Source organism: Schistocerca nitens, chromosome 9, assembly GCF_023898315.1.
Source record: "Schistocerca nitens isolate TAMUIC-IGC-003100 chromosome 9, iqSchNite1.1, whole genome shotgun sequence".
Classification (NCBI taxonomy): Eukaryota; Metazoa; Arthropoda; class Insecta; order Orthoptera; family Acrididae; genus Schistocerca; species Schistocerca nitens.
Window position 1 is genome coordinate 180,012,287 of NC_064622.1, and position 24,477 is coordinate 180,036,763.

Sequence of the window (24,477 nt, forward strand, 5' to 3'; positions counted from 1 at the left end):
GTAAAGCTACCATGCTGACTCTATCAAAGAGCTGTACGCCTCTAAATGGCAGGTTACTGCAGTGCTCAACACAAACTGAATGGAGCTGTCGTTGATACTGGACTGCTCGCGGTGTGCCGCTGCGGCAGCGGTACGTTTACATGACTGGAAAAGCGGCACAAAGCATGCCAATAGTAAACGCCGTCCAGTACTCTAACTGTATAGTGCATGAAGTGCAGAGGTCGATAATGCCTTAAGTATCGTACAGCCGAAGCAGGGATGGTGGTTATAGCTGAAACAACTGGTTTCGGATTTACCGGATTTTTTTATTTCCATTTTAACCTGAAAGTTGCAACTGCTAAAAATAACCGCTTTCTGAAATAACAAATTTCGGTTTTTTTATTCCAATTGTTTTCAGTAATAAACGTCGACAGCGGACAAAGACTGAAAAATTCGAAAGAAACCCTTAGACTTTTTCGTTATGCGTTGAAAGTTACAGAAGAACCAAAATATCAAATAAAATAGGTACGTAAGGGAAAATTTAGTGCGTCCACCGTTCGCTGCTTATCTCAAAATGCACCGGTATTCTCCTATTGGTTCTAACTGTTTGAAACTCTACATAAAAGTCACGTTGTATTGGAGGAACGTGTAACTATTTGGGCATGACGAATAGTCAGGGCTAAAGGGTGAAAACTCAATTTGTCCCTTTCGAAGGACTAAAAGGAGGTAAAGGCATATTACTTGGTAACAGGAGGCCGATCAGCCACTTTCTACTTCTATTATAAGACTTGAATGGATTGCTAAGCTCTTAACTTACTATTGCTGCCAAAATTTCCTGTGGTATCCGCTATCAGTCAGCCACCGGCCGACAGAGACGGGCGTCAACACGCGAAAAGCACGGCGAGCCAAGCAGATGCAAAGATAACATACGCGGACCGGGCATGTAGATTCGCCGACCGGCCGCGTAGCCAATTCGAGATGACCGCTGGAGGGCCAGTGTCGCGAGATGGAAGCGAGTCTCCACTATGCCCCTGGCGCCACCACACGCCATATTCCCGGCCTACCAGGATGGTATACAGGCCACTGCAACAGCATCGTACAGCGAGTCCTACACCTGCCTTCGCTCGCACTAGGAACCTACTTCGCACTTACAAGGAACCCTGTGGAACTTAGGATACTGTCTCAACTATCTCGGATGTGAACTGGAGTTCCATGGGCTTGTGTACTTGCTATGGATTGTGAGGTGCTATTGTGAACCAGTATCGTTGTGAATAAATCATTTAAGTATTTTGTATGTTATTGTGTTATTGTGATACATTTCCATCCTCCTGTATCATTTCGTAGAAATTGAGACAAATAATAAGCTTTTGTTTAAAATCTGTAGCTTTCTTTTTCTTCAAGATTTGGAATGACAAATTCTGTTTGTGATCAGATATATTTATTTACTTTTTCACATGAATTTGAACAAAATTGGTACTAACTGACAAAACTAAAAATGCTCTTTCAAAAAATTCGAATGAACAGTTTATATGGTAGGAAAAATACAGCATCTACTAGGAACAGTTCCATTACAATAGTTAAGATCTCAATAACGAATTAATCCATTGGCTAATATTTATTGTCCAATGTTTTAAAGCAAACTGAGCGTAAGACTTCCAGAGTAGACGTGGCGCCATACGGCAATATAGCCACTGTCTGGTAACGACAGAGAGATACTATCGTATAGACCACATGAGGGAAAATCTTGTACACTGTCCATACACGCATACCATCTAATACAGCAACAGGTACATTATTGTCTCAGCAATGACAGAACAGGTGTTAGACAGTCTTGCAAACTGCACATACACGCCTTCCGTCACTGGGCTTCGTCACATGTAACAGGTACGTTATTGTCTCAGCATTATTGTCTCAGAATTATTGTCTCAGCATTGTGTTAGTTGCTCGTTCCAACAGTCAGTGTTGTTATTCAAATAGCACTGACCGCGTTTCCCATTTTCTACATTAACCCAAATTAACAAATCAACATTACTCGCTTTTTAAAAAATATTTCATATAAAAACTAAAATGTTTAGCACATTTTATGGCAAATTGATACAACGTGTTTTAGGTGGTTATTAGCGAAAAATAAGAAGTATCTGTTATAACCGAGACCAACTTAATACCGAAAAATGCCGGTTATTCAGAACTAAAATACCGGTATCGGCTTTAAATGGTCCGTTTTTCTCATCCCAACGCGGAAGCAGCCGTGAAGATGCGGAAGTCGAGCAACATGCCAAAGATATGGTAGCAAAGATTGATCACGAAACGAAGCTACGTAAAAACAGAATATATGGAAGATGGCCAGTTATAATGGTCACCTTTCAGATATTTCCTACGGATCTCAGCCTAGCAACTGCGTTTCCCCTGAGTCATATTTTATGTAGCCCTTACATTTTACGTCATTCTGAACAGTTACTTATAGATCTTTTACGGGTGTTTTTATTTTTAGTAATTTATCGCCAATACTGTAAATTTCTCGTATTTTAAGCACAGTAAGTTACATTAATTTACGTTCAGAATCAGCTGCTTATTCCTGCATCGATCGGGGAATCTCTGTGGGTCTTCCATAATTTGGTAATGGTTTTCTGTCACTGTAACATCCGTACGTACAACAGCAACATACGCAAACTTTCTCACCAAATTTTCCAGGTTAAACAACACATCATTAACAGTTTCAAAAACTGTTTGGATTAAGAACAGAAGCATTTCAAAGTATTGTCTTTAGTACAAGTTACATTCAGTATTAGTGTCCTGTACGTTTCTGCCCCTTTTACAAAACCAGGTTGCAGCTTAGAATTTGTAACTAAACCATGTAAGTTACACACAGTGCATCACTCATGTCTATAATCCAATTAAATATACTAGTAACGTCACTGTGGAAAACATCAGGCAGTGATATATGCAGTGTCTTTAATGAAAACAAATTACGGTGTGTTAAACGTGCAATATTTGTCAATAGCCACCAGAGAAGGAGGTCCTGCGTGGTTGTTTGATGAGTGGATGCAGCAGTGAAGCAGCCGTGAATTTTTTCTTTGATGTTTCACGTAGATAAAGCAGAAAAAGGAAAGGTCACAAATGTGAAACGGAGAACGGTTAATTTCACTTATTGCACTTTGTCACGTAATATTGTTTGAAGCCGGCTGGAAGCACAGAGGGTAGCAATGACCTCCCTTATATAGCGTACATTGCAATTAACTTTGCTGCTCATTAAAATTGCCGGCCGGTGTGGCCGTGCGCTCTAGGCGCTTCAGTCCGGAGCCGCGTGACCGCTCCGGTCGCAGGTTCGAATCCTGCCTCGGGCGTGGATGTGTGTGATGTCCTTACGTTAGTTAGGTTTAAGTAGTTCTAAGTCCTAGGGGACTGATGACCACAGATGTTAAGTCCCATAGTGCTCAGAGCCATTTGAACCATTTTTTTTTCTCATTAAAATTTCGGATACTCTTTCAGCTTTCAACGGTCAAGCAAGGTGGTGCAGTGGTCCAAACATAGCACATCTATTCGAAAGGAGAGAGTTTCTAACTTCCTAATTAGTTAATGCTCCGTTCCTCATGACTTCAAATTTTTCGTGGCTATAAAAAGTAGCTCTTCTTCTCAGAAGCTAGCAAGAAAAGATAGTAACAGTTGTTAATTAGTCTTGCCAATTCGCTATAAAGGACGCAATGCGGGGCAAATTTCAGATGTGGGTGACCGCTGGAGACATCAGTTAGTTGGAAATTACATTCAAGCTGCTACAACTTCTGAGTCAGTTAAATGGGTCTCACAATTATTGGCCCTTGTTTCCTGTTTACCTACTGTAACAGCAGAATAGCTCAGACGAACTTTGTGCTTTATCTATCCTGATCCAATACTTTATCTATATCTACAGGGTGAGTCACTAACTATTGCCACCTAGAATAACTCCGAAAGCATGGTAGGAGCTGAAACGTTTGTGGGTCAAAATTTGCATGGGACAAGGAGGTCATAATATGACATCGGTTCTTTGTTCCTAAGTGGGGTCGCGTCAGAGATATGAAGGTAAACTTTTTATTTTTTTTTTAAATGGGGTGCTATAGTTTGGTACTTATTTTCTGATAGCGGCTATCGAGACGAATCAAATGATGTGTGACAGTAAGGTCTTTGAAGGTCAACGACCATTTACAGAAGGTGTTCAAAGTGATGACCATTGGTATCAATGCAGTCTCCAGTCTTCTTACCATGGATTGAGTGATATTCCTTATCAAATCGCCACTTATCGAAGCACGTGCTCTGACATTTCTCTCTCGCATATCTTCAGGTTTAGTTGGAACGTCTTTATAAACCATGTCTTTTACCAATCCCTACAAGAAAAAAATCCAGAGGCGTCAAGTCTGGCGAACGAGCCGGCCACGACACATCTCCTCCGCGTCCAATACAACGATTTGGGAATTGTCTATGCAACTCATTTCTAGCCATCAGCGAAAAATGTGCCGGACATCCATCGTGTTGATACCAAAGTCTGTTCCTTGTTCAAATGGTTCAAATGGCTCTGAGCACTATGAGACTTAATATCTGAGGTCATCAGTCCCCTAGAACTACTTAAACCTAACTAACCTAAGGACATCACACACATCCATGCCCGAGGCAGGATTCGAACCTGCGACCGTTGCCGTCGCGCGGTTCCAGACTGAAGTGCCTAGAACCGCTCGGTCACAACGGCCGGCTGGTTCCTTGTTCCTAAAGGTATTTCTTCCAATAACAGACCTAATGTTTCTTGCAGGAATATGGTGTACTTCCTACCATTAAGATTTCCTTCGATGAAACAGGGCTTGTAATTCTGTCCTCCAGAATCCCACACCGTACATTCACCGACCACGGTTTTTGGTGTGCAACTTGCAGCAGCCAACATAGATTTTCAGTTGCCCAATAATGCATGTTATGCAAATTAACATTTCCATTGTTTGCGAATGTGGCCTCGTCAGTAAATAAAACCAAATTAATCCCTCTGAATCTGAAGTTGAGCCTATCGGCAGAATTCAGTGCGACGCCTACAATCCAATCCAGCTAATTCTCGGTGGAGACTGATATGGTAAGGATGATATTTATGGCGATGCAGAACACGAACAACACTAGTCTGCCTCATGCCAGATTCCTTTGCGATTTGACGCGAACTAACACAAGGATCCCGAACCAAAGTGGCAAGAGTACCAATTTCCGTTTTCTCGGTAGTAGCTTTGCTTTGTCGGATATGTTTCCGACGCGTTAAATATTCAGTTGTTCTCAATTTATCATACACATATTTAGATGTACGACTTGTAGGGTGAGTACTTTGAGGATATCTTTCAGCAAATACGTCTCTATCTCTCACTGAATCTCGTTGGCATTCTCCGTAAATGAGAAACATATCGACTTGTTCTTCGAAGGAATACGTCATTCACATTCGCTTGATTCGACGATACTAGTCAAACAGTTCCTATTAGTGTTGTATCGCGAAACCGTGGCATGGTGTTTACATGTCAATGGTACGTTTGATGGATACGCCGTATTCGGCGAATATTCGCAGTTTGCACGACATACAAGAGGGAATTGTCAGAGCATATGCTTCGATAAGTGCCGATGTGATAAGGAATGCCACTTAATCCTTGATAAGAGGATTTCAGCACTGCATTGATATCAATGGTCATCACTTCGAACACCTTTTGTAAATGGACGTTCATGCCACCTTTGTGACCTTCAAAGACCTTACTGTCACACATCATTGTATTCGTCTCGATAGGCCCCCCCAAGAACCATGGACCTTGCCGTTGGTGGGGAGGCTTGCGTGCCTCAGCGATACAGATAGCCGTACTGTAGGTGCAACCACAACGGTGGGGTATCTGTTGAGAAGCCAGACAGACGTGTGGTTCCTGAAGAGGGGCAGCAGCCTTTTCAGTAGTTGCAGGGGCAACAGTCTGGATGATTGACTGATCTGGCCTTGTAACACTAACCAAAACAGCCTTGCTGTGCTGGTACTGCGAACGGCTGAAAGCAAGGGGAAACTACGGCCGTAATTTTTCCCTAGGGCATGCAGCTTTACTGTATGATTAAATGGTGATGGCGTCCTCTTGGGTAAAATATTCCGGGGGTAAAATAGTCCCCCATTCGGATCTCCGAGCGGGGACTACTCAAGAGGACGTCGTTATCAGGAGAAAGAAAACTGGCGTTCTACGGATCGGAGCGTGGAATGTCAGATCCCTTAATCGGGCAGGTAGGTTAGAAAATTAAAAAAGGGAAATTGATAGGTTAAAGTTAGATATAGTGGGAATTAGTGAAGTTCGGTGGCAGCAGGAACAAGACTTCTGGTCAGGTGAATACAGGGTTATAAATACAAAAACAAATATGGGTAATGCAGGAGTCAGTTTAATAATGAATTAAAAATAGGAGTGCGGGTAAGCTACTACAAACAGCATAGTGAACGCATTATTGTGGCCAAGATAGACACGAAGACAACGCCTACTACAGTAGTACAAGTTTATATGCCAGCTACCTCTGCAGATGACGAAGAAATTGAAGAAATGTATGATGAAATAAAAGAAATTATTCAGATAGTGAAGGAAGACGAAAATTTAATAGTCATGCGTGACTGGAATTCGGTAGTAGGAAAAGGGAGAGAAGGAAACGTAGTAGGTGAATACGGATTGGGGCTAAGAAATGAGAGGAAGCCGCCTGATAGAATTTTGCACAGAGCACAACTTAATCATAGGTAACACTTGGTTCAAGAATAATAAAAGGAGGTTGTATACATGGAAGAAGCCGGGAGATACTGACAGGTTTCAGATAGCTTACATAATGGTAAGACAGAGATTTAGGAACCAGGTTTTAAATTGTAAGACATTTCCAGGGGCAGATGTGGACTCTGATCACAATCTATTGGTTATGAACTGTAGATTAAAACTGAAGAAACTGCAAAAAGGTGGGAATTTAAGGAGATGGGACCTGGATAAACTGGCTAAACCAGAGGTTGTACAGAGTTTCAGTGAGAGCATAAGGGAACAATTGACAGAAATGGGGGAAAGAAATACAGTAGAAGAAGAATGGGTAGCTCTGAGGGATGAAGAAGTGAAGGCAGCAGAGGATCAAGTACGTAAAAAGACTAGGGATAGTAGAAATCCCTGGGTAACAGAAGCAATATTTAATGTAATTGATGAAAGGAGAAAATATAAAAATGCAGTAAATGAAGCAGGCAAAAAAGGATACAAACGTCTCAAAAAGGAGATCGATAGAAAGTGGAAAATGACTAAGCAGGGATGGCTAGAGGACAGATGTAAGGATGTAGAGGCTTATCTCACTAAGGGTAAGATAGATACTGCCTACAGGAAAATTAAAGAGACCTTTGGAGAAAAGAAAAAAAGTGGTTCAAATGACTCTGAGCACTATGGGACTTAACATCTGTGGTCATCAGTCCCCTAGAACTTAGACCTACTTAAACCTAACTAACCTAAGGACATCACACACATCCATGCCCGAAGCAGGATTCGAACCTGGAGAAAATAGAACCACTTGTATGAATATCAAGAGCTCAGATGGAAAACCAGTTCTAAGCAAAGAAGGGAAAGCAGAAAGGTGGAAGGAGTATATAGAGGGTCTATACAAGGGCGATGTACTTGAGGAAAATATTATGGAAATGGAAGAGTTTGTAAATGAAGATGAAATGGGAGATACTATATTGCGTGAAGAGTTTGACAGAGCACTGAAAGACCTGAGTAGAAACAAGGCCCCGGGAGTAGGCAACATTACATTAGAACTACTGACGGCCTTGGGAGAGCCAGTTCTCACAAAACTCTACCATCTGGAGAGCAAGATGTATGAGACAGGCGAAATACCCTCAGACTTCAAGAAGAATATAATAATTCCAATCCCAAAGAAAGCAGGTGTTGACAGATGTGAAAATTACCGAACTATCAGTTTAATAAGTCACAGCTGCAAAATACTAACGCGAATTCTTAACGGACGAATGGAGAAACTGGTAGAAGCCGACCTCGGGGATGATCAGTTTGCATTCCGTAGAAATGTTGGAACACGTGAGGCAATACTGACCTTACGACTTATCTTAGAAAAAAGATTAAGGAAAGGCAAACCTACGTTTCTAGCATTTGTAGACTTAGGGAAAGCTTTTGACAATGTTGGCTGGAATACTCTCTTTCAACTTCTGAAGGTGGCAGGGTAAAATACAGGGAGCGAAAGGCTATTTACAATTTGTACAAAAACCAGGTGGCAGTTATGAGAGTCTAGGGGCATGAAAGGGAAGCAGTGGTTGGGAAGGGAGTGAGACAGGGTTCTAGCCTCTCCCCGATGTTATTCAATCTGTATACTGAGCAAGCAGTAAAGAAAACAAAAGAAAAATTTGGAGTAGGTATTAAAATGCAGGGAGAAGAAATAAAAATTTTGAGGTTCGTTGATGACATTGTAATTCTGTCAGAGACAGCAAAGGACTTGGAAGAGCAGCTGAACGGAATGGACAGTGTCTTGAAAGGAGGATATAAGATGAACATCAACGAAAGCAGAACGAGGATAATGGAATGTATTCGAATGAATTCTGGTGATACTGAGGGAATTAGATTAGGAAATGAGACACTCAACGTAGTAAAGGAGTTTTGCTATTTGGGGAGCAAAATAACTGATGATTGTCGATGTAGAGAGGATATAAACTGTAGACTGTCAATGGCAAGGAAAGCGTTTCTGAAGAAGAGAAATTTGTTATCATCGAGTATAGATTTAAGTGCCAGGAAGTCGTTTTTGAAAGCATTTGTATGGAGTGTACGGAAGTGAAACATAGACGATAAATAGTTTGGACAAGAAAAGAATAATAGCTTTCAAAATGTGCTACAGAAGAATGCTGAAGATAAGATGGGTAGATCACATAACTAATGAGGAGGTATTGAATGGAATTGGGAAGAAGAGGAGTTTGTGGCACAACTAGACAAGAAGAAGGGTCCGGTTGGTAGGACATGTTCTGAGGCATCAAGAGATCACAAATTTAGCACTGGAGGGCAGCGTGGTGGGTAAAAATCGTAGAGGGAGACCAAGAGATGAATACAGTAAGCAGATTATTAAGGATGTAGGTTGCAGTAAGTACTGGGAGATGAAGAAGCTTCCACAGGATAGAGTAGCATGGAGAGCTGCATCAAACCAGTCTCAGGACTGAAGACCACAATAACAACAACAACAAGAACGAGTTATGCGACATAAATGAAAGTTTGTAGGCGTGTTTCTGTAACTGAAAAATGAAGTATCTTCAAATTTCACCCCAGTTGCATAAGGGTGGCGCAGGTAGCGCCACTATTAGGATTTAAATCAGGTTTTCTTCAAATACACTCTGTAACGGTCGTGAGAGATAAATACCTTTGAGATTAGACGTGGCGAGTTGATGTTAATTAAGAATGCCTTCAAGGCGACAAAGACCCCATTATCAACATCTGAGTTTGAAAGATGTCGTTTACCAGGGCCACGAGAAGCTGGATGTTGCTTCTGCGTTACTGCTGAAAGACATGACAGGGATGTAACGTCTGTAATTGATTATTGCCAGCGGTCGCAAGAAGACCGTCTCCGAAACGCCTCGTGGCACTACCGAGGGAAGACCATCGTGTTCGGCGTATGGCTCTGACTCATCGTACTGCATCTGTAGCAGCAGTTTTAGCAGCAATTGGCACCACAGTGACACAACGAACTGTTAAAAAAAATGGTTCAAACGGCTCTGAGCACTATGGGACTTAACATCTTAGGTCATCAGTCCCCTAGAACTTAGAACTACTTAAACCTAACTAACCTAAGGACATCACACACATCCATGCCTGAGGCAGGATTAGAACCTGCGATCGTAGCAGTTCTGCGGTTCCGGACTGCAGCGCCTAGAACCGCACGGCCACCGCGGCCGACTACAACAAACAGCTACAAATCGGTTACTTCAAGGACAGCTCGGAGACAGAGGTCCTGTAGCGGGCATTAGACTGACTCCAAACCACCGCCATTTGCGAATTCAGTGGTATCAAGTGAGAGCTGACTGTAGGTGTAGGTCTGTCGTGCGTTCTGACGAAAGCTCTTCCTCCCTCGGTGCCAGTGATGGCCGTGTGTTGGTTAAAAGGAGGCCAGTTGAGGGCCTACAACCAACCTGTTGCGTGCTAGACTCACTGGACCTATACCTGGAGATGTGGTCTTTGGTATAATTTCACACGACAGCAGGAGCACCCTGACTGGAAGTTTGCGTGTCGATCTGGTGATTCAACCAGTTTCCCTGCCATTCACGAATAGCATTCCAGGGACTGTTTTCCAACAGGATATCGCTCGGTCACATGCCGCTGTTGTAACCCAACATGTTCTACAGTGTATTACAATGTTGCCTTCGCCTACTTGATCACCAGATTGTCTCCAATCGAGAAGATGTGGGAAATCATCGGACGACAACTCCAGCGTCCCTGTATTGGGCGACCAAATACAACACGCATAGAACTCCACCCCACAAACTGACATCCGGCACCTATACAACACAATGCATACACGTTTGTCTTCTTGCATTAAAAAGTCTGGTGGTTACACCGGTTATTAACGTGCCATCATTTCACGTTTGAAATGGCTTGTCTCGCGTTTACATTAACCTACGATTTTACAATCTGCGTTAGTTAAATATTTTACGTAGGGAAATGTATTTCCGAAATTTCATTACTTTACATTAATTATTTTTTGGTGTTGCGAATTTTTTGCCGTCACTGTATAACTGAAACCTTTTGTATCATGAATATTCTGTTATATTACAGGAGAAAAATGTACAGTTTGTACGAGAAATACTGGCTTCGTTCCGACGATAGCCCAGGAGAAAACTAGGTATGGCGAGAAAAAGTGTGGCTGCCTGCAGTTTTTGCTTCAGTGTGTACCGATTGCCTGTACATTTGGTATTCACCTTGCGACCGATCGGCAGTTAGATAGCCGGTTCCGCGCCATCTGACGGGAGAGGCCACCTTCTGGGCACCGCATAACCAGAGCGGTGCGGGTCTAGAGAGAGAAACGAAGTGATGGGCAGTCGATTCGTTCCGGGAGCGTACGAGGGCATCAACGACCACTGTTGGCGTGGACCGGAGGAAGCCGCTAAGAACTGACAACAGAGGCCGGGGTAGGCCGGGTGAAGTCTTGTTGTCGTGAGTAGCATGTGCAGACAGTAACTGCTACCGTCTAGAGCGAGTGGCCGACGTAGAGAGTTTGATGCAGTGAGAAATAAGGTACTGTATCGTTACTGCGCTCTTAAATTGGGGGAATCCTCTGAATGGCTATATTTGTGGGAAAGGAAGCCGGCTCCAACTGTATTTGTGTTGCGGACATCAAATGTCGAAATCGGAAACAAGGCGTCCTCTGCCTGAGGGTACCGCATCGCCTCTTTGAAACTGACGGCAGCCACGAGAGTGGGAGTAATTTACTGCTACTGATTTGTAAGTCTAAGTACTTCCCTATGATACTTATTTCAAGGATGACACTATTTCGCGATGTGTGACAAATTTGGTTGCTTGCTTGTATTTGACTGCAGCTGAATTGTTTCGTTACACGAGGACAGCCCTTCGAACAGTCCTTGTTATTCTGCGATATTTACTTTGACAAAGCTATCAAATCAAAACTAGTCCGCTAGTTCAAGAAAAACTGAGGTTAAGCTACAGTGTGCTAACTTAAGACATGGGGTACCTCCTAATATACACTCCTGGAAATGGAAAAAAGAACACATTGACACCGGTGTGTCAGACCCACCATACTTGCTCCGGACACTGCGAGAGGGCTGTACAAGCAATGATCACACGCACGGCACAGCGGACACACCAGGAACCGCGGTGTTGGCCGTCGAATGGCGCTAGCTGCGCAACATTTGTGCACCGCCGCCGTCAGTGTCAGCCAGTTTGCCGTGGCATACGGAGCTCCATCGCAGTCTTTAACACTGGTAGCATGCCGCGACAGCGTGGACGTGAACCGTATGTGCAGTTGACGGACTTTGAGCGAGGGCGTATAGTGGGCATGCGGGAGGCCGGGTGGACGTACCGCCGAATTGCTCAACACGTGGGGCGTGAGGTCTCCACAGTACATCGATGTTGTCGCCAGTGGTCGGCGGAAGGTGCACGTGCCCGTCGACCTGGGACCGGACTGCAGCGACGCACGGATGCACGCCAAGACCGTAGGATCCTACGCAGTGCCGTAGGGGACCGCACCGCCACTTCCCAGCAAATTAGGGACACTGTTGCTCCTGGGGTATCGGCGAGGACCATTCGCAACCGTCTCCATGAAGCTGGGCTACGGTCCCGCACACCGTTAGGCCGTCTTCCGCTCACGCCCCAACATCGTGCAGCCCGCCTCCAGTGGTGTCGCGACAGGCGTGAATGGAGGGACGAATGGAGACATGTCGTCTTCAGCGATGAGAGTCGCTTCTGCCTTGGTGCCAATGATGGTCGTATGCGTGTTTGGCGCCGTGCAGGTGAGCGCCACAATCAGGACTGCATACGACCGAGGCACACAGGGCCAACACCCGGCATCATGGTGTGGGGAGCGATCTCCTACACTGGCCGTACACCACTGGTGATCGTCGAGGGGACACTGAATAGTGCACGGTACATCCAAACCGTCATCGAACCCATCGTTCTACCATTCCTAGACCGGCAAGGGAACTTGCTGTTCCAACAGGACAATGCACGTCCGCATGTATCCCGTGCCACCCAACGTGCTCTAGAAGGTGTAAGTCAACTACCCTGGCCAGCAAGATCTCCGGATCTGTCCCCCATTGAGCATGTTTGGGACTGGATGAAGCGTCGTCTCACGCGGTCTGCACGTCCAGCACGAATGCTGGTCCACCTGTGGCGCCAGGTGGAAATGGCATGGCAAGCCGTTCCACAGGACTACATCCAGCATCTCTACGATCGTCTCCATGGGAGAATAGCAGCCTGCATTGCTGCGAAAGGTGGATATACACTGTACTAGTGCCGACATTGTGCATGTTCTGTTGCCTGTGTCGATGTGCCTGTGGTTCTGTCAGTGTGATCATGTGATGTATCTGACCCCAGGAATGTGTCAATAAAGTTTCCCCTTCCTGGGACAATGAATTCACGGTGTTCTTATTTCAATTTCCAGGAGTGTAGTATTTGATCTCCTTTTGCTCGACATACTGCAGATAGTCGATGTGGCGTCAACTAAACAAGTCGTTAGAAGTCCCTGCAGACATAGTGAGCCATGCTGCTTCTATAGCCGTCCATAGTTGCGAAAGTGTTGCTGCTGCACTGTTTCGTGCACAAATGGAGTTCTCGATTATGTCCCTTAAATGTATAATGGGACTCATGTCAGACGATGTGGCTGGACAAATCACTCTCTAGAACTTTCCAGAATGTTCTTCATACCAATCGCGAACAATTGCGGCCCCGTGACCGGGCGTGTGTGTCATCCATAAATGTTCCATCATTGCCTGCGATCATGAAGTCCATGAATGGCTGAAAATGGTCTCCAAGTAGCCGAACATAAGCATTTCCGGTTAATGATCGGTTCCGTTGGACCAGAGGACCCAGTACATTCCATGTAACCAGAGCCCACACCACTGTACTGTATTGTATTGCAGTGAACTGGGGACCTATAAACGACGGAGACGCTTCGTCTCCGACGTAGCCCGCCGTGGTACACAACCCCACAACAGGCTACAGCAGTCCACTCACTTCACCGCCGCCCCACACCCAACCCAGGATTATTGTGCGGTTCGCCCCCTCCCCCCTCAGTGCCCCCCCCCCCTTTCGGGAACGTCCCACACCAGACGAGTGTAGTAACCCCAATGTGTGGTGGTAGAGTAATTATGGTGTAAGCGTACGTGGAGAAAGTATGTGCGCAGCAATCGCCGACTTCGTGTAATTGAGGCGGAATAAGGGGAACCAGACCGTATTCGTTGAGGCAGATCGACATCTGCCTTAACAACCATCCACAGACTGGTCGGCACACCGTTCCTGGACACTAATCTGCCGGGGTGGAATCGTGCCGGGGACTGGCACGCCTTCTCACCCGGAAAGCAGTGAATTAGATCGCACGGCTAACCGGGCGGGCCGCCCACACCATTATGGAGCCACAACAAGCTCGCACAGTGCAACGTGAGCCCATGGCTTCGTGGGATCTACGACACACTTGAATCCTACCATCAACTCTTACCAACTGAAATCGGGACTCGTCTGACCAGGCCACTGTTTTCCTGTCGTCTATAGTCCAGCCCAAATGGTCACGATCTTAGAACAGGCGCTGCATGCGATGTCGTGCTGTTAGCAAAGGCCATTAACGCCAGATTTAGTAGCACTCTCCTAACGGGTACGTTCGTCATACGTCCCACACTATTTCCTGCTCTTCTTTCATGTAGTGTTTCTTGCCTGTTAACACTGACAACTTTCCGCAAATTCCGCCGTTCTCGGTCGTCGTCTACTGCGTTGACCGCGGTGCGGGGAAATGCCTCAAATTTGCTATTCTTGTCACACTCTTGACATTTTGGATCTCAGAATACTGAATTCGCTTACTACTTCCGAACTCTAATGTCCCATGCGTTTTGCTTCAACTACCATACGGCGTTGAAAGTCTGTTAATTCAAATCGTGCGGCCACAATCACGCCGCAAGGGTTTGTATATGAATCACCTGTATACAAATAACACATCCGTCAAAGCAATGTCGTATCATAATTACTACTATACTGCGATCAATATATGTGCGTATCTCTATCCCATGACTTCTGTCCCCACAGTATAATTGTTCGTTTAACGAAGAAATTCTGAGATACATTTTAATGTTTTACCTTTTGGTTAAGTCGGAGAGATATTAATATTGAACTGAACTTGCTGCTTTGAACAGACTGAGCATTTTATTATGGGTTATCCTTGACTTCATTTGTTCCTTTTAGAAGAATTGAAAAGTTTTAACGAAAAACTGTATTTTCTTATCTTAAGTAAATTTTGAAGATTTCTTTTATCGAGGTAGTGTGTTAATGTATGTGATATTTAAGCAACTGTTTTGTGAGAACATTCCTTGCGAATAAATGCCCAGAATAAGGTCCGTCCAGTGTGGGTGAGTCAGACCAGTCCACTACTATAACCCTTTGAAGTAATTTTTAAATGTTTCGTTCAAATGCCAAATCGTCTAAGTTTACCAATTGGTACAGTGTTTTCAACCATGTTGAATGATATAGCTTATGTTTCATGTTACAGACATCCTGTTCGGTAATCTAGGGATAGAATCTGTTCACTGGAAAATCATTTGACAAAGTACTTGATGTTTAGAATAGATAAATATATTTGTGATTTAAATGGTACAGTGTTACACTGTCGTGGAAATTTTCATAGTAGCCTAGTAAGCTAGAACTATGATTGCTTGCTTACGTGAAACAAATGCGTGGTGTTTGGGATGCGTTACGCGTTTTGCTACGACGCAGTACGCGCAGCAGCGCCGGTACTCACCCGCTTCTTGTTCTTCATGAGCGTGGCGTCTCGGGTGTCCTGTGCGTTGCCCGGCGCCTTGGAGCCCCAGAGGCGCAGCGCCATGCGCGCGTACACGTACGAGATGATGCACAGCGGCGTCAGGTACTGCACCAGGAACAGCACCATGCGGTACGACATCATCGCCTCGTTGGACAGGTGCACGTTGATGCAGAACGGCTTCGTCACCACGCGCTCACCTGCGCACGGGAGCCGTCGCTTCACGTCCGCCCATCACCGTGGTCGCTCTGTGCTAGAGCAACCCATCACTCAGGCGGAGTGCGCGCTACTTTGAAACTTTCTGATGAGGTTAAAACTGTGTGTCTGACGAGGACTGAAACGGCAAGATCCCTCTTTTTGGTTCCGTACCTACGAGGGCTGTCGAGAAAGTAAGTTCCAATTAATCACGAAATGGAAACCATAGTGAAAATCAGAAATGTTTTATTTCTTACAGTTAGCTGCACCTTCCAGCTACTTCTCTACGTAGACGCCGTTCTGACTTAGACATTTGTCGTAGTGTTGTACCAACTGTCTAATACCCTCATCACAGAAGGCAGCCGCCAGTGCTTTCCGCCAATTCTCTACGCTGGCCTACAGCTCAGACAAAAAATGTTGTCTTCATAGCCAGCTGTTCATATGAGCAGAGATGAAACTCAGAGGGAGACAATTACGGGCTGTATTGTGGGTAAGCCGGCCGGTGTGACCGACCGGTTCTAGGTGCTTCAGTCTGGAACCGAACGACCTCTACGGTCGCAGGTTCGAATCCTGCATCGGGCATGGATGTGTGTGATGTCCTTAGGTTAGTTGGGTTTAAGTAGTTCTAAGCTCTAGGGGACTGATGACCTAAGATGTTAAGTCCCATAGTGGTCAGAGACATTTTTGTATTGTGGGTAATCAAACATTTCCAATTGAAAACGATGCAGGAGCATCTTCATTGCCCCTGCAGGATGCAGCTGAGAATTGTCTTGAAGAAGAAACCGCACGACAGTTTTGTAATGTTGGCTGCATAGCTTCAGGCGAAATTTCTCACCAGGCCCTCGTACTTAGCAGGAGACACTATTTTCTAGACATCTTGACGCGCTCACTGTGAGGTCAGAAATGAGAAGAGCGACGTGATGCTATCTAGGGTCATATTAGAGACACTGCCAAACACATCTGTGGAAAGTTTTATCGCATTTTCATAGTCGTTTCCATTTCGCGACCGATCGGAACTTACTTTCTGGGCACCCCTTGTACACGGATGTGCAAAACTTAAGGACGAGAGTAAAATAAGTTTCGCATGATGTGTCACTGCCGAGTAACATAGTTGAATTAAACTTGGACCATACATAGAACTGCTGCAGTATAGTCAAAAAGGTAATTCAAAGAAATACACAATGAGGCGAATAGAAATGACACTTTTATTCAAAGACAATAACTACACACTGCGATTTACGAAGGTCCCCTGGACATTACAAAAGGCGGAATATCGTTTTTAATATGTTGTGCGATCACCAGGGATGGCTGTGCATGCTCTGTACGTGCTGCCTCTCTGGTCACAAGATTAGTGAGTAGTTCTTGTGGTATAAAGTTCTATTCCTCAGCCAGGGCTATTGAAAACCGCTGGATGGTCATTGGTGTTGTACTGTGTCTCCTGGGTGGTCTTCGGTTTAAAAAGAAATGTAAACTAAATATCACGATACATTTCATAAAGAACCGACAAGTTACGTCAAGGAAAACAGATAGAACTACAATGGACATGTCATTCCATGGACTCTTGCGCTTCTATGCATGAACAATCTTTCCTTTGTCATTCGCTTATCTTATCTGCTTGGGAAAAGAATATAATAATTCCAATCCCAAAGAAAGCAGGTGTTGACAGATGTTAAAATTACCGAACTATCAGTTTAATAAGTCACAGCTGCAAAATACTAACACGGATTATTTACAGACGAATGGAAAAACTGGTAGAAGCCGACCTCGGGGAAGATCAGTTTGGATTCCGTAGAAATGTTGGAACACGTGAGGCAATACTGACCTTACGACTTACCTTAGAAGAAAGATTAAGAAAAGGCAAACCTACGTTTCTAGCATTTGTAGACGTACAGAAAGATTTTGACAATGTTGACTGGAATACTCTCTTTCAAATTCTAAAGGTGGCAGGGGTAAAATACAGGGAGCGAAAGGCTATTTACAATTTGTACAGAAACCAGATGGCAGTTATAAGAGTCGAGGGGCATGAAAGGGAAGCAGTGGTTGGGAAGGGAGTGAGACAGGGTTCTAGCCTCTCCCCGATGTTATTCAATCTGTATACTGAGCAAGCAGTAAAGAAAACAAAAGAAAAATTTGGAGTAGGTATTAAAATCCATGGAGAAGAAATAAAAATTTTGAGGTTTGTCGATGACATTGTAATTCTGTCAGAGACAGCAAAGGGCTTGGAAGAGCAGTTGAATGGAATGGACAGTGTCTTGAAAGGAGGATATAAGATGAACATCAACAAAAGCAAAACAAGGATAATGGAATGTAGTCGAATTAAGTCGGGTGATGCTGAGGGAATTAGATTAGGAAATGAGACACGTAAAGTAGTAAAGGAGTTTTGCTATTTGGGGAGCAAAATAACTGATGATTGTCGAAGTAGAGAGGATATAAAATGTAGACTGGCAATGGCAAGGAAAGCGTTTCTGAAGAAGAGAAATTTGTTAACATCGAATATAGATTTAAGTGTCAGGAAGTCGTTTTTGAAAGTATTTGTATGTAGTGTAGTCATGTATGGAAGTGAAACATGGACAATAAATAGTTTGGACAAGAAGAGAATAGAAGCTTTCGAAATGTGGTGCTACAGAAGAATGTTGAAGATTAGGTGGGTAGATCACGTAACTAATGAGGAGGTATTCAATAGGATTGGGGAGGAGAGAAGTTTGTGGCACAACTTGACTAGAAGAAGGGATCGGTTGGTAGGACATGTCCTGAGGCATCAAGGGATCACAAATTTAGCATTGGAGGGCAGCGTGGGGGGTAAAAATCGTAGAGGGAGACCAAGAGATGAATACAGTAAGCAGATTCAGAAGGATGTAGGTTGCAGTAGGTACAGGGAGATGAATGAACTTGCACAGGATAGATTAGCATGGAGAGCTGCATCAAACCAGTTTCAGCACTGAAGACCACAACAACTACATCTGCTTGGGTTCGGACCAAAGAGGACGTTGTTGTATAAAGCTCATCTTTCTGTACCAGCTAATAATGTAAGTTGTACTTAAAACCAGAAAAATGGTTCAAATGGCTCTGAGCACTATGGGACGTAACATCTGAGGCCATCAATCCCCTAGTCCGCCCCCGGTAGCTGAGTGGTCAGCGCGACAGACTGTCAACCCTAAGTTCAGAGATTTTCTCCGCTCAGAGATTGGGTGTTGTGTTGTCCTAACCATCATCACTTCATCCCCATCGACGCGCAAGTCGCCAAAGTGGCGTGAAATCGAAAGACTCGTACGAGGCGAGCGGTCTACCCGACGGGAAGCCCTCGTCACACGACATTTTTTTTATCAGTGCTCTAGACTTAGAACTACTTAAACCTAACTAACCTAAGGACATGACACACGTCCATGCCTGAGGTAGGATTCGAACCTGCGACCGTAGCGGTTGCGCGGTTCCAGACTGTAGCGCCTAGAACCGCTCGGCCACTCCGGCCAGCACCAGAAAAATATAATCGTTACTTTTTCAAAAGAATTTGTGTATGCGGTCAGTGAATTTGTAATCTGATACATGTTTTGTCCATTGTATATATGGGCCTTAACAAAGAAATTTCATTGATAGGCGCCATCTTAGAAAAACTTTAACATTTTTCTTTTAGCTGATCTACGAGACGTGCCGTCGGTTAGGACAATTAACTTTCTTTCAGATCCTACCAGCCCGGCGGCCGCTGATAATAATTTAACAATTTTTACTTACAGCTTTTCTTTCTATCATGAGATAACATCTCAGGCAGAAAAGGTCGGGTCACAGGATTCCATTTCCGTTCCATTATAGGATTTCATTTGTAGATGCTTCTCTTGTTATCTTATATTGGGGGTATCAAGGTGAAACCACGATATTAAGTTACGTATTGCAGTAGTTTACGTCGAACAGACTTGTGAAATATTCTCTGGTGCAATAAGCACACAACTTCTCACGAGCCTGGAATAATATCTGTGGAGTTGCGTTACGAAGGAAACGACAATTAACTATCTACGATTACGTAACTACCCTGAGAACTGAGATAGTTTATTAATTACTGATCTGTGTCGGGCTAACTTGAAAGATACTGCATTACTAAGAACATTCTTGTGAGTCATTTTCAGAGAGGTGTTTTCAACCGCTACTATTGAGTCATTAAGAATACGATTACATTGGCAGACTGCCGTATATTTTTTACATATAACTTTTTATATTTTTACACTACAGTGTATATGGACGTGCTGCAATACGACCCACTAACGCATCCCACACGTGCTCGATGGGATTTAAATGGGAGATCGGGCTGGCCAGTCGGTTTGCTGAATGTTATCTCCTTCCAGGAGCTTCCCCACCTACGCTGTTCTACACCTGCATCTATATGACTACTCTGCAATTCACAATCAAGTGCCTGGCAGCGGGTTCACCTAACCAACTTCAGCTATTTCTCTACCATTTCACCCTCTAACAACATGCGCGAAAACGAAAACATAAATCTGTCCATGCAGGCTCAGATTTGTCTTACTTTCATATGGTGATCATTTATCTTCCATCAATTGTAACTGGTAAGAATCCCATACCGCACAGCTATACTCTAGCAGAAGATGAACAAAAACAGCGTAGCAATCTCTTTAGTCGACCTGTTGCAACTTCTAAGTGTTCTGCCAATAAAACGCAATCTTTGGTTTGCCTTTCCCACAAGATTTTCTTTGTGAACGTTCCAATTTAAGCTTTTTGTAATTAATCCCTATATATTTAGTTGACTCGATAACCTTCAGATTTGTTTTATTTATCGTGTAACCGAAATGTAACGGATGCGGAGGACCTCACACCTTTTACTGTTCAGGGTCAACTGCCACCATAAAGATATCTTGTCTAAATCTGTTTTTAACTTATAACAACCTTCTCATTATTTGACAAGACAGTTAACGAAATCGTCATCTGTAAATAGTCTGAGGACTGTTCGCATTGTCTCCCGAAGCGTTTATATAGATTAGAAACAGCAAAGGTCCTACAACACTTCCGTGGGGAACGCCTGATATCACTTTTGTTTTACTCATAACTTTCCGTGAAGTACAACGAACTGTGGCCCTCCTAAAAGGAAATCACGAATCCAGCCACACACTTGAGACGATACTACATAGGAACGCAGTTGATTAGAATTGGCCTCTGAGGAACGGTCTCAAAAGCGCTCTGGAAATCTAGGAAGATGGAATCAAACTGAGGTCCCTTGTCGATAGGGCTCATTACTTCGTGTGAATAAAGGGCCAGTTGTCAATCACGACAGGAGTATTTCCGGAATCCACGCTATATGTCAATAAATCGTTTTCCTCGATGTATTTCATAATGTTCGAACAGAGTACAATCAATTATTAAGAATAAATTTAACAGGAAATATTTCATATTCCTTATCGTTTGCAATAGCATTGATACCATTTCTCCACTCTTCTGTCACATGTAAACATTTAGTTTGAAGTTTTATAAACACTAAAAACTGTAATGTATCAGTTATGAGAAGTTTTGTAATTCATGACGAAGTTTTGTTTTACCGTATTACCGTATTTGAATTTTACTAAAGAATGTGAAGCTGATTATAGTCGACAGCTCTTGCACCCCCAATGAAGAGTGTTTCACGGTAAGGTCACAATGAAATGGATCGTGCAAAGACCATTTTACTTAAGATTTTACTGAAAAATGCTGGTGCTAGAGAGTGTAATGTAAAAATGTATTTATTCTTTTGTGTTTGTACTGAAGAAATGAACCACTGTATCTCACGTCCTACTGTTATTCATACATCACTGAACGAACCGCACAGGCACTGAGAAAGTAGAAAGATGGAGTGGTGACGCTGGACCTGTAGGTAGCCTCTTCCAGTCCTAATGGTGGTGCGGCTAGTCCCGGCGGAGGTTCGAGTCCTCCCTTGGGCATGGATGTGTGTGTTTGTCCTTAGGGTAATTTAGGTTAAGTAGTGTGTAAGCTTAGGGGCTGATGACCTTAGGAGTTAAGTCCAATAAGATTTCACACAACAATTCCTAATGGTGGAGAGTACCTTCATCACAAAGATATGGCATGGGAAAGAAAAAAGAAACGGTGGGTTGCAGCTCCAGATCTTAAAATTGCAGGCCAAAGACCTCGGGTAATCCCAGTTCTTTCAAAAGTATCCATGGGAATGACGAGATATGTCATTATGAATTGTTTACCCTCATTCAGGTGAAAATGTTAAGCCCAAATTTCCTGTTGGTGTTATTCAAGAGGCATACAGTACGTATTGGGTCTGGATTTCGTCGCCCCACTTGGGCGTGGATACCTCAAGCAAAACATCACTCACTATATGTAATCATCTACACTAATCATGCATACACTTAGCATATAACATTAACATCACAAAGCCATAGTTAGCCAAAATGCATTAAGGCATAAATCTACAACTACATCTGCATTCATATTCTGCAAAGATGTGTGACGTGCGTGGTAGAGCCCCCTTCCCATTCTAATAACTTTTAGGGCTTCTTCCCGATCCAGTCAAGTATGGAGGGTGGAAACTGGTTGTTTAAATACCTCTGAGGGCATTGTAACTAATCTAATCTTGCCGTTACTATCTCTACCGGAGAGACACGTAGAGTGTGGTTGTATGTTCCTAGAGTCTTCATTTAAAGCCGGCTCTCGGAACTTTGTAAGTAGGCTTTCTCGGAATAGTTACGACTATCTTCAACAGTCTGTTAGTTCTTCATCATCTCTCTGACACTATCCCATAGGTCAAACAAATCCCGAGTGGTCTAAGGCGCTGCAGACATGGACAGTGTGTCGGGTCCCGGCGGAGGTTCGAGTCCTCCCTCGGGCATGGGTGTGTGTGTTTGTCCTTAGGATAATTTAGGTTAAGTAGTGTGTAAGCTTAGGGACTGATGACCTTAGCAGTTAAGTTCCATAAGATTTCATACGCATTTCAACATTTTTTGAACATCAAACAAATCCGTGACCATTCGTGCTGCCCTTCTCTCTATGTGTTCAACATGCCCTATTAGTTCTATTTGGCACGTAACACACGCACTTGAGCAATATTCTAGGATGAGTCGCGCGAGTGATTTGTAAGTAATTCCCTTTGTAGACTGATTGCCCTTTCCTAATATTCTACCAATTAATCGGTCAGCTACATGCTCCACTTACGGCTGAATCTGTGCGATCGTTCTATTTCAAAACCCTACAAATTATTAAGCGCACTATTTGTAGTAGCTGACATATTACAAATGTGGGTCATTGATACTGTAGCCGTAGTATAACACGTTTTTCGTTTTGTGAAGTACACAGTTTTACATTTTTTAACATTTAAAGTAAATTACGAATCTTCGAACCGCTTTGAAATCTTATCAAAATCTGACTGGATATTTGTGCGGTTTGTTTCGGACAGATAAAGGCATCATCTGCGAAATGTCGAAAATCACTACTTATATTGAGTGAAAGGTAATTAATATACAACAAGAACAGCAAGTCTCTCAACACACTTCCGTGGGACATGCCAGAAGTTACTTCCACATTTGTCGACTGTTCTGCATCCAAGTAAAGATGGTGCGTCCTCCATAACAAAAATCGTTAATCAGTTTACAAATTTGGTGCGAGACTTTCTTTACGGAAATCTAGATACAATGCATCTACCCGACTGCCGAGCTCCATGGTTTTCAAGATTCCGAGCGAGAAAAGTGCCAGTTCCGTTCCACGTGAATCGTGTTTTCGGAATCCATGTTGGTTGGCATGGAGGAGGCCACTGTGTTCGAGATACCACATTACATTAGAGCTCAGAATTCGTTCTAAGATTCTGCCACAAAATGGATGTCGATGATATTGGACGGTGGTTTCGTGGACCACTTCTGCTAGGCTTCTTGTAAACAGTTGGGACCTGTGCTTTCTTCCAACTAGGGCATACGGTCTTTTGTTTGAGGCGTAAAACAGCGGCAAATTTAGCGTAGAATCTGATAGGGGTTCCATCGGGTTCTGGAGTTCTGTTCAATTTTTGCGATTTCAGTTGTTTCTCAACACCACTGACACTCATATCTATAGCACTTGTTTTTGTAGTGATGCGAGAATTATTACATTACTGCATTAGTTCGAATGGTTTTTGTTTTGCATCTTGGTATTCCGGTTACTGTGTGTTTATTCATCGACTGTCATTTTTTTAATTTTTGGTTCACTGTTGCTATTTGAGTTTACATATTGTCATTTTTTTCATCAGGATATAATGAGTGGAGCTGTGGAGGCTACAATATGGAGTATCAAGTGGGGAAATCCGAAGATTTGATTTCAGTAGAGGGATGACAGCAGCGGAGACAGCCATAAACGTTTGTGCCGTGCATGGGGATAATGTTATTGCACAAAGCACGGCAAGAAAATGGTTTTCTCGTTTTAAGCAGGATCATTTTGACATTAATACACTCCTGGAAATTGAAATAAGAACACCGTGAATTCATTGTCCCAGGAAGGGGAAACTTTATTGACACATTCCTGGGGTCAGATACATCACATGATCACACTGACAGAACCACAGGCACATCGACACAGGCAACAGAACATGCACAATGTCGGCACTAGTACAGTGTATATCCACCTTTCGCAGCAATGCAGGCTTCTATTCTCACATGGCGACGATCGTAGAGATGCTGGATGTAGTCCTGTGGAACGGCTTGCCATGCCATTTCCACCTGGCGCCTCAGTTGGACCAGCGTTCGTGCTGGACGTGCAGACCGCGTGAGACGACGCTTCATCCAGTCCCAAACATGCTCAATGGGGGACAGATCCGGAGATCTTGCTGGCCAGGGTAGTTGACTTACACCTTCT

At 43.7% G+C, this 24,477-nt stretch overlaps 1 protein-coding gene across 1 annotated transcript in view; it reads right to left on the reverse strand.

The window, feature by feature from the left end:
* Positions 1-24,477, reverse strand: part of LOC126204088 (RYamide receptor-like) — a 307,130-nt gene that overhangs the window by 276,496 nt on the left and 6,157 nt on the right. Inside the window, exon 2 of the mRNA XM_049938507.1 lies at positions 15,448-15,665. Within this exon, the coding sequence (XP_049794464.1) occupies positions 15,448-15,665 (218 nt within the window). The remainder of the gene's footprint in view (positions 1-15,447; positions 15,666-24,477) is intronic.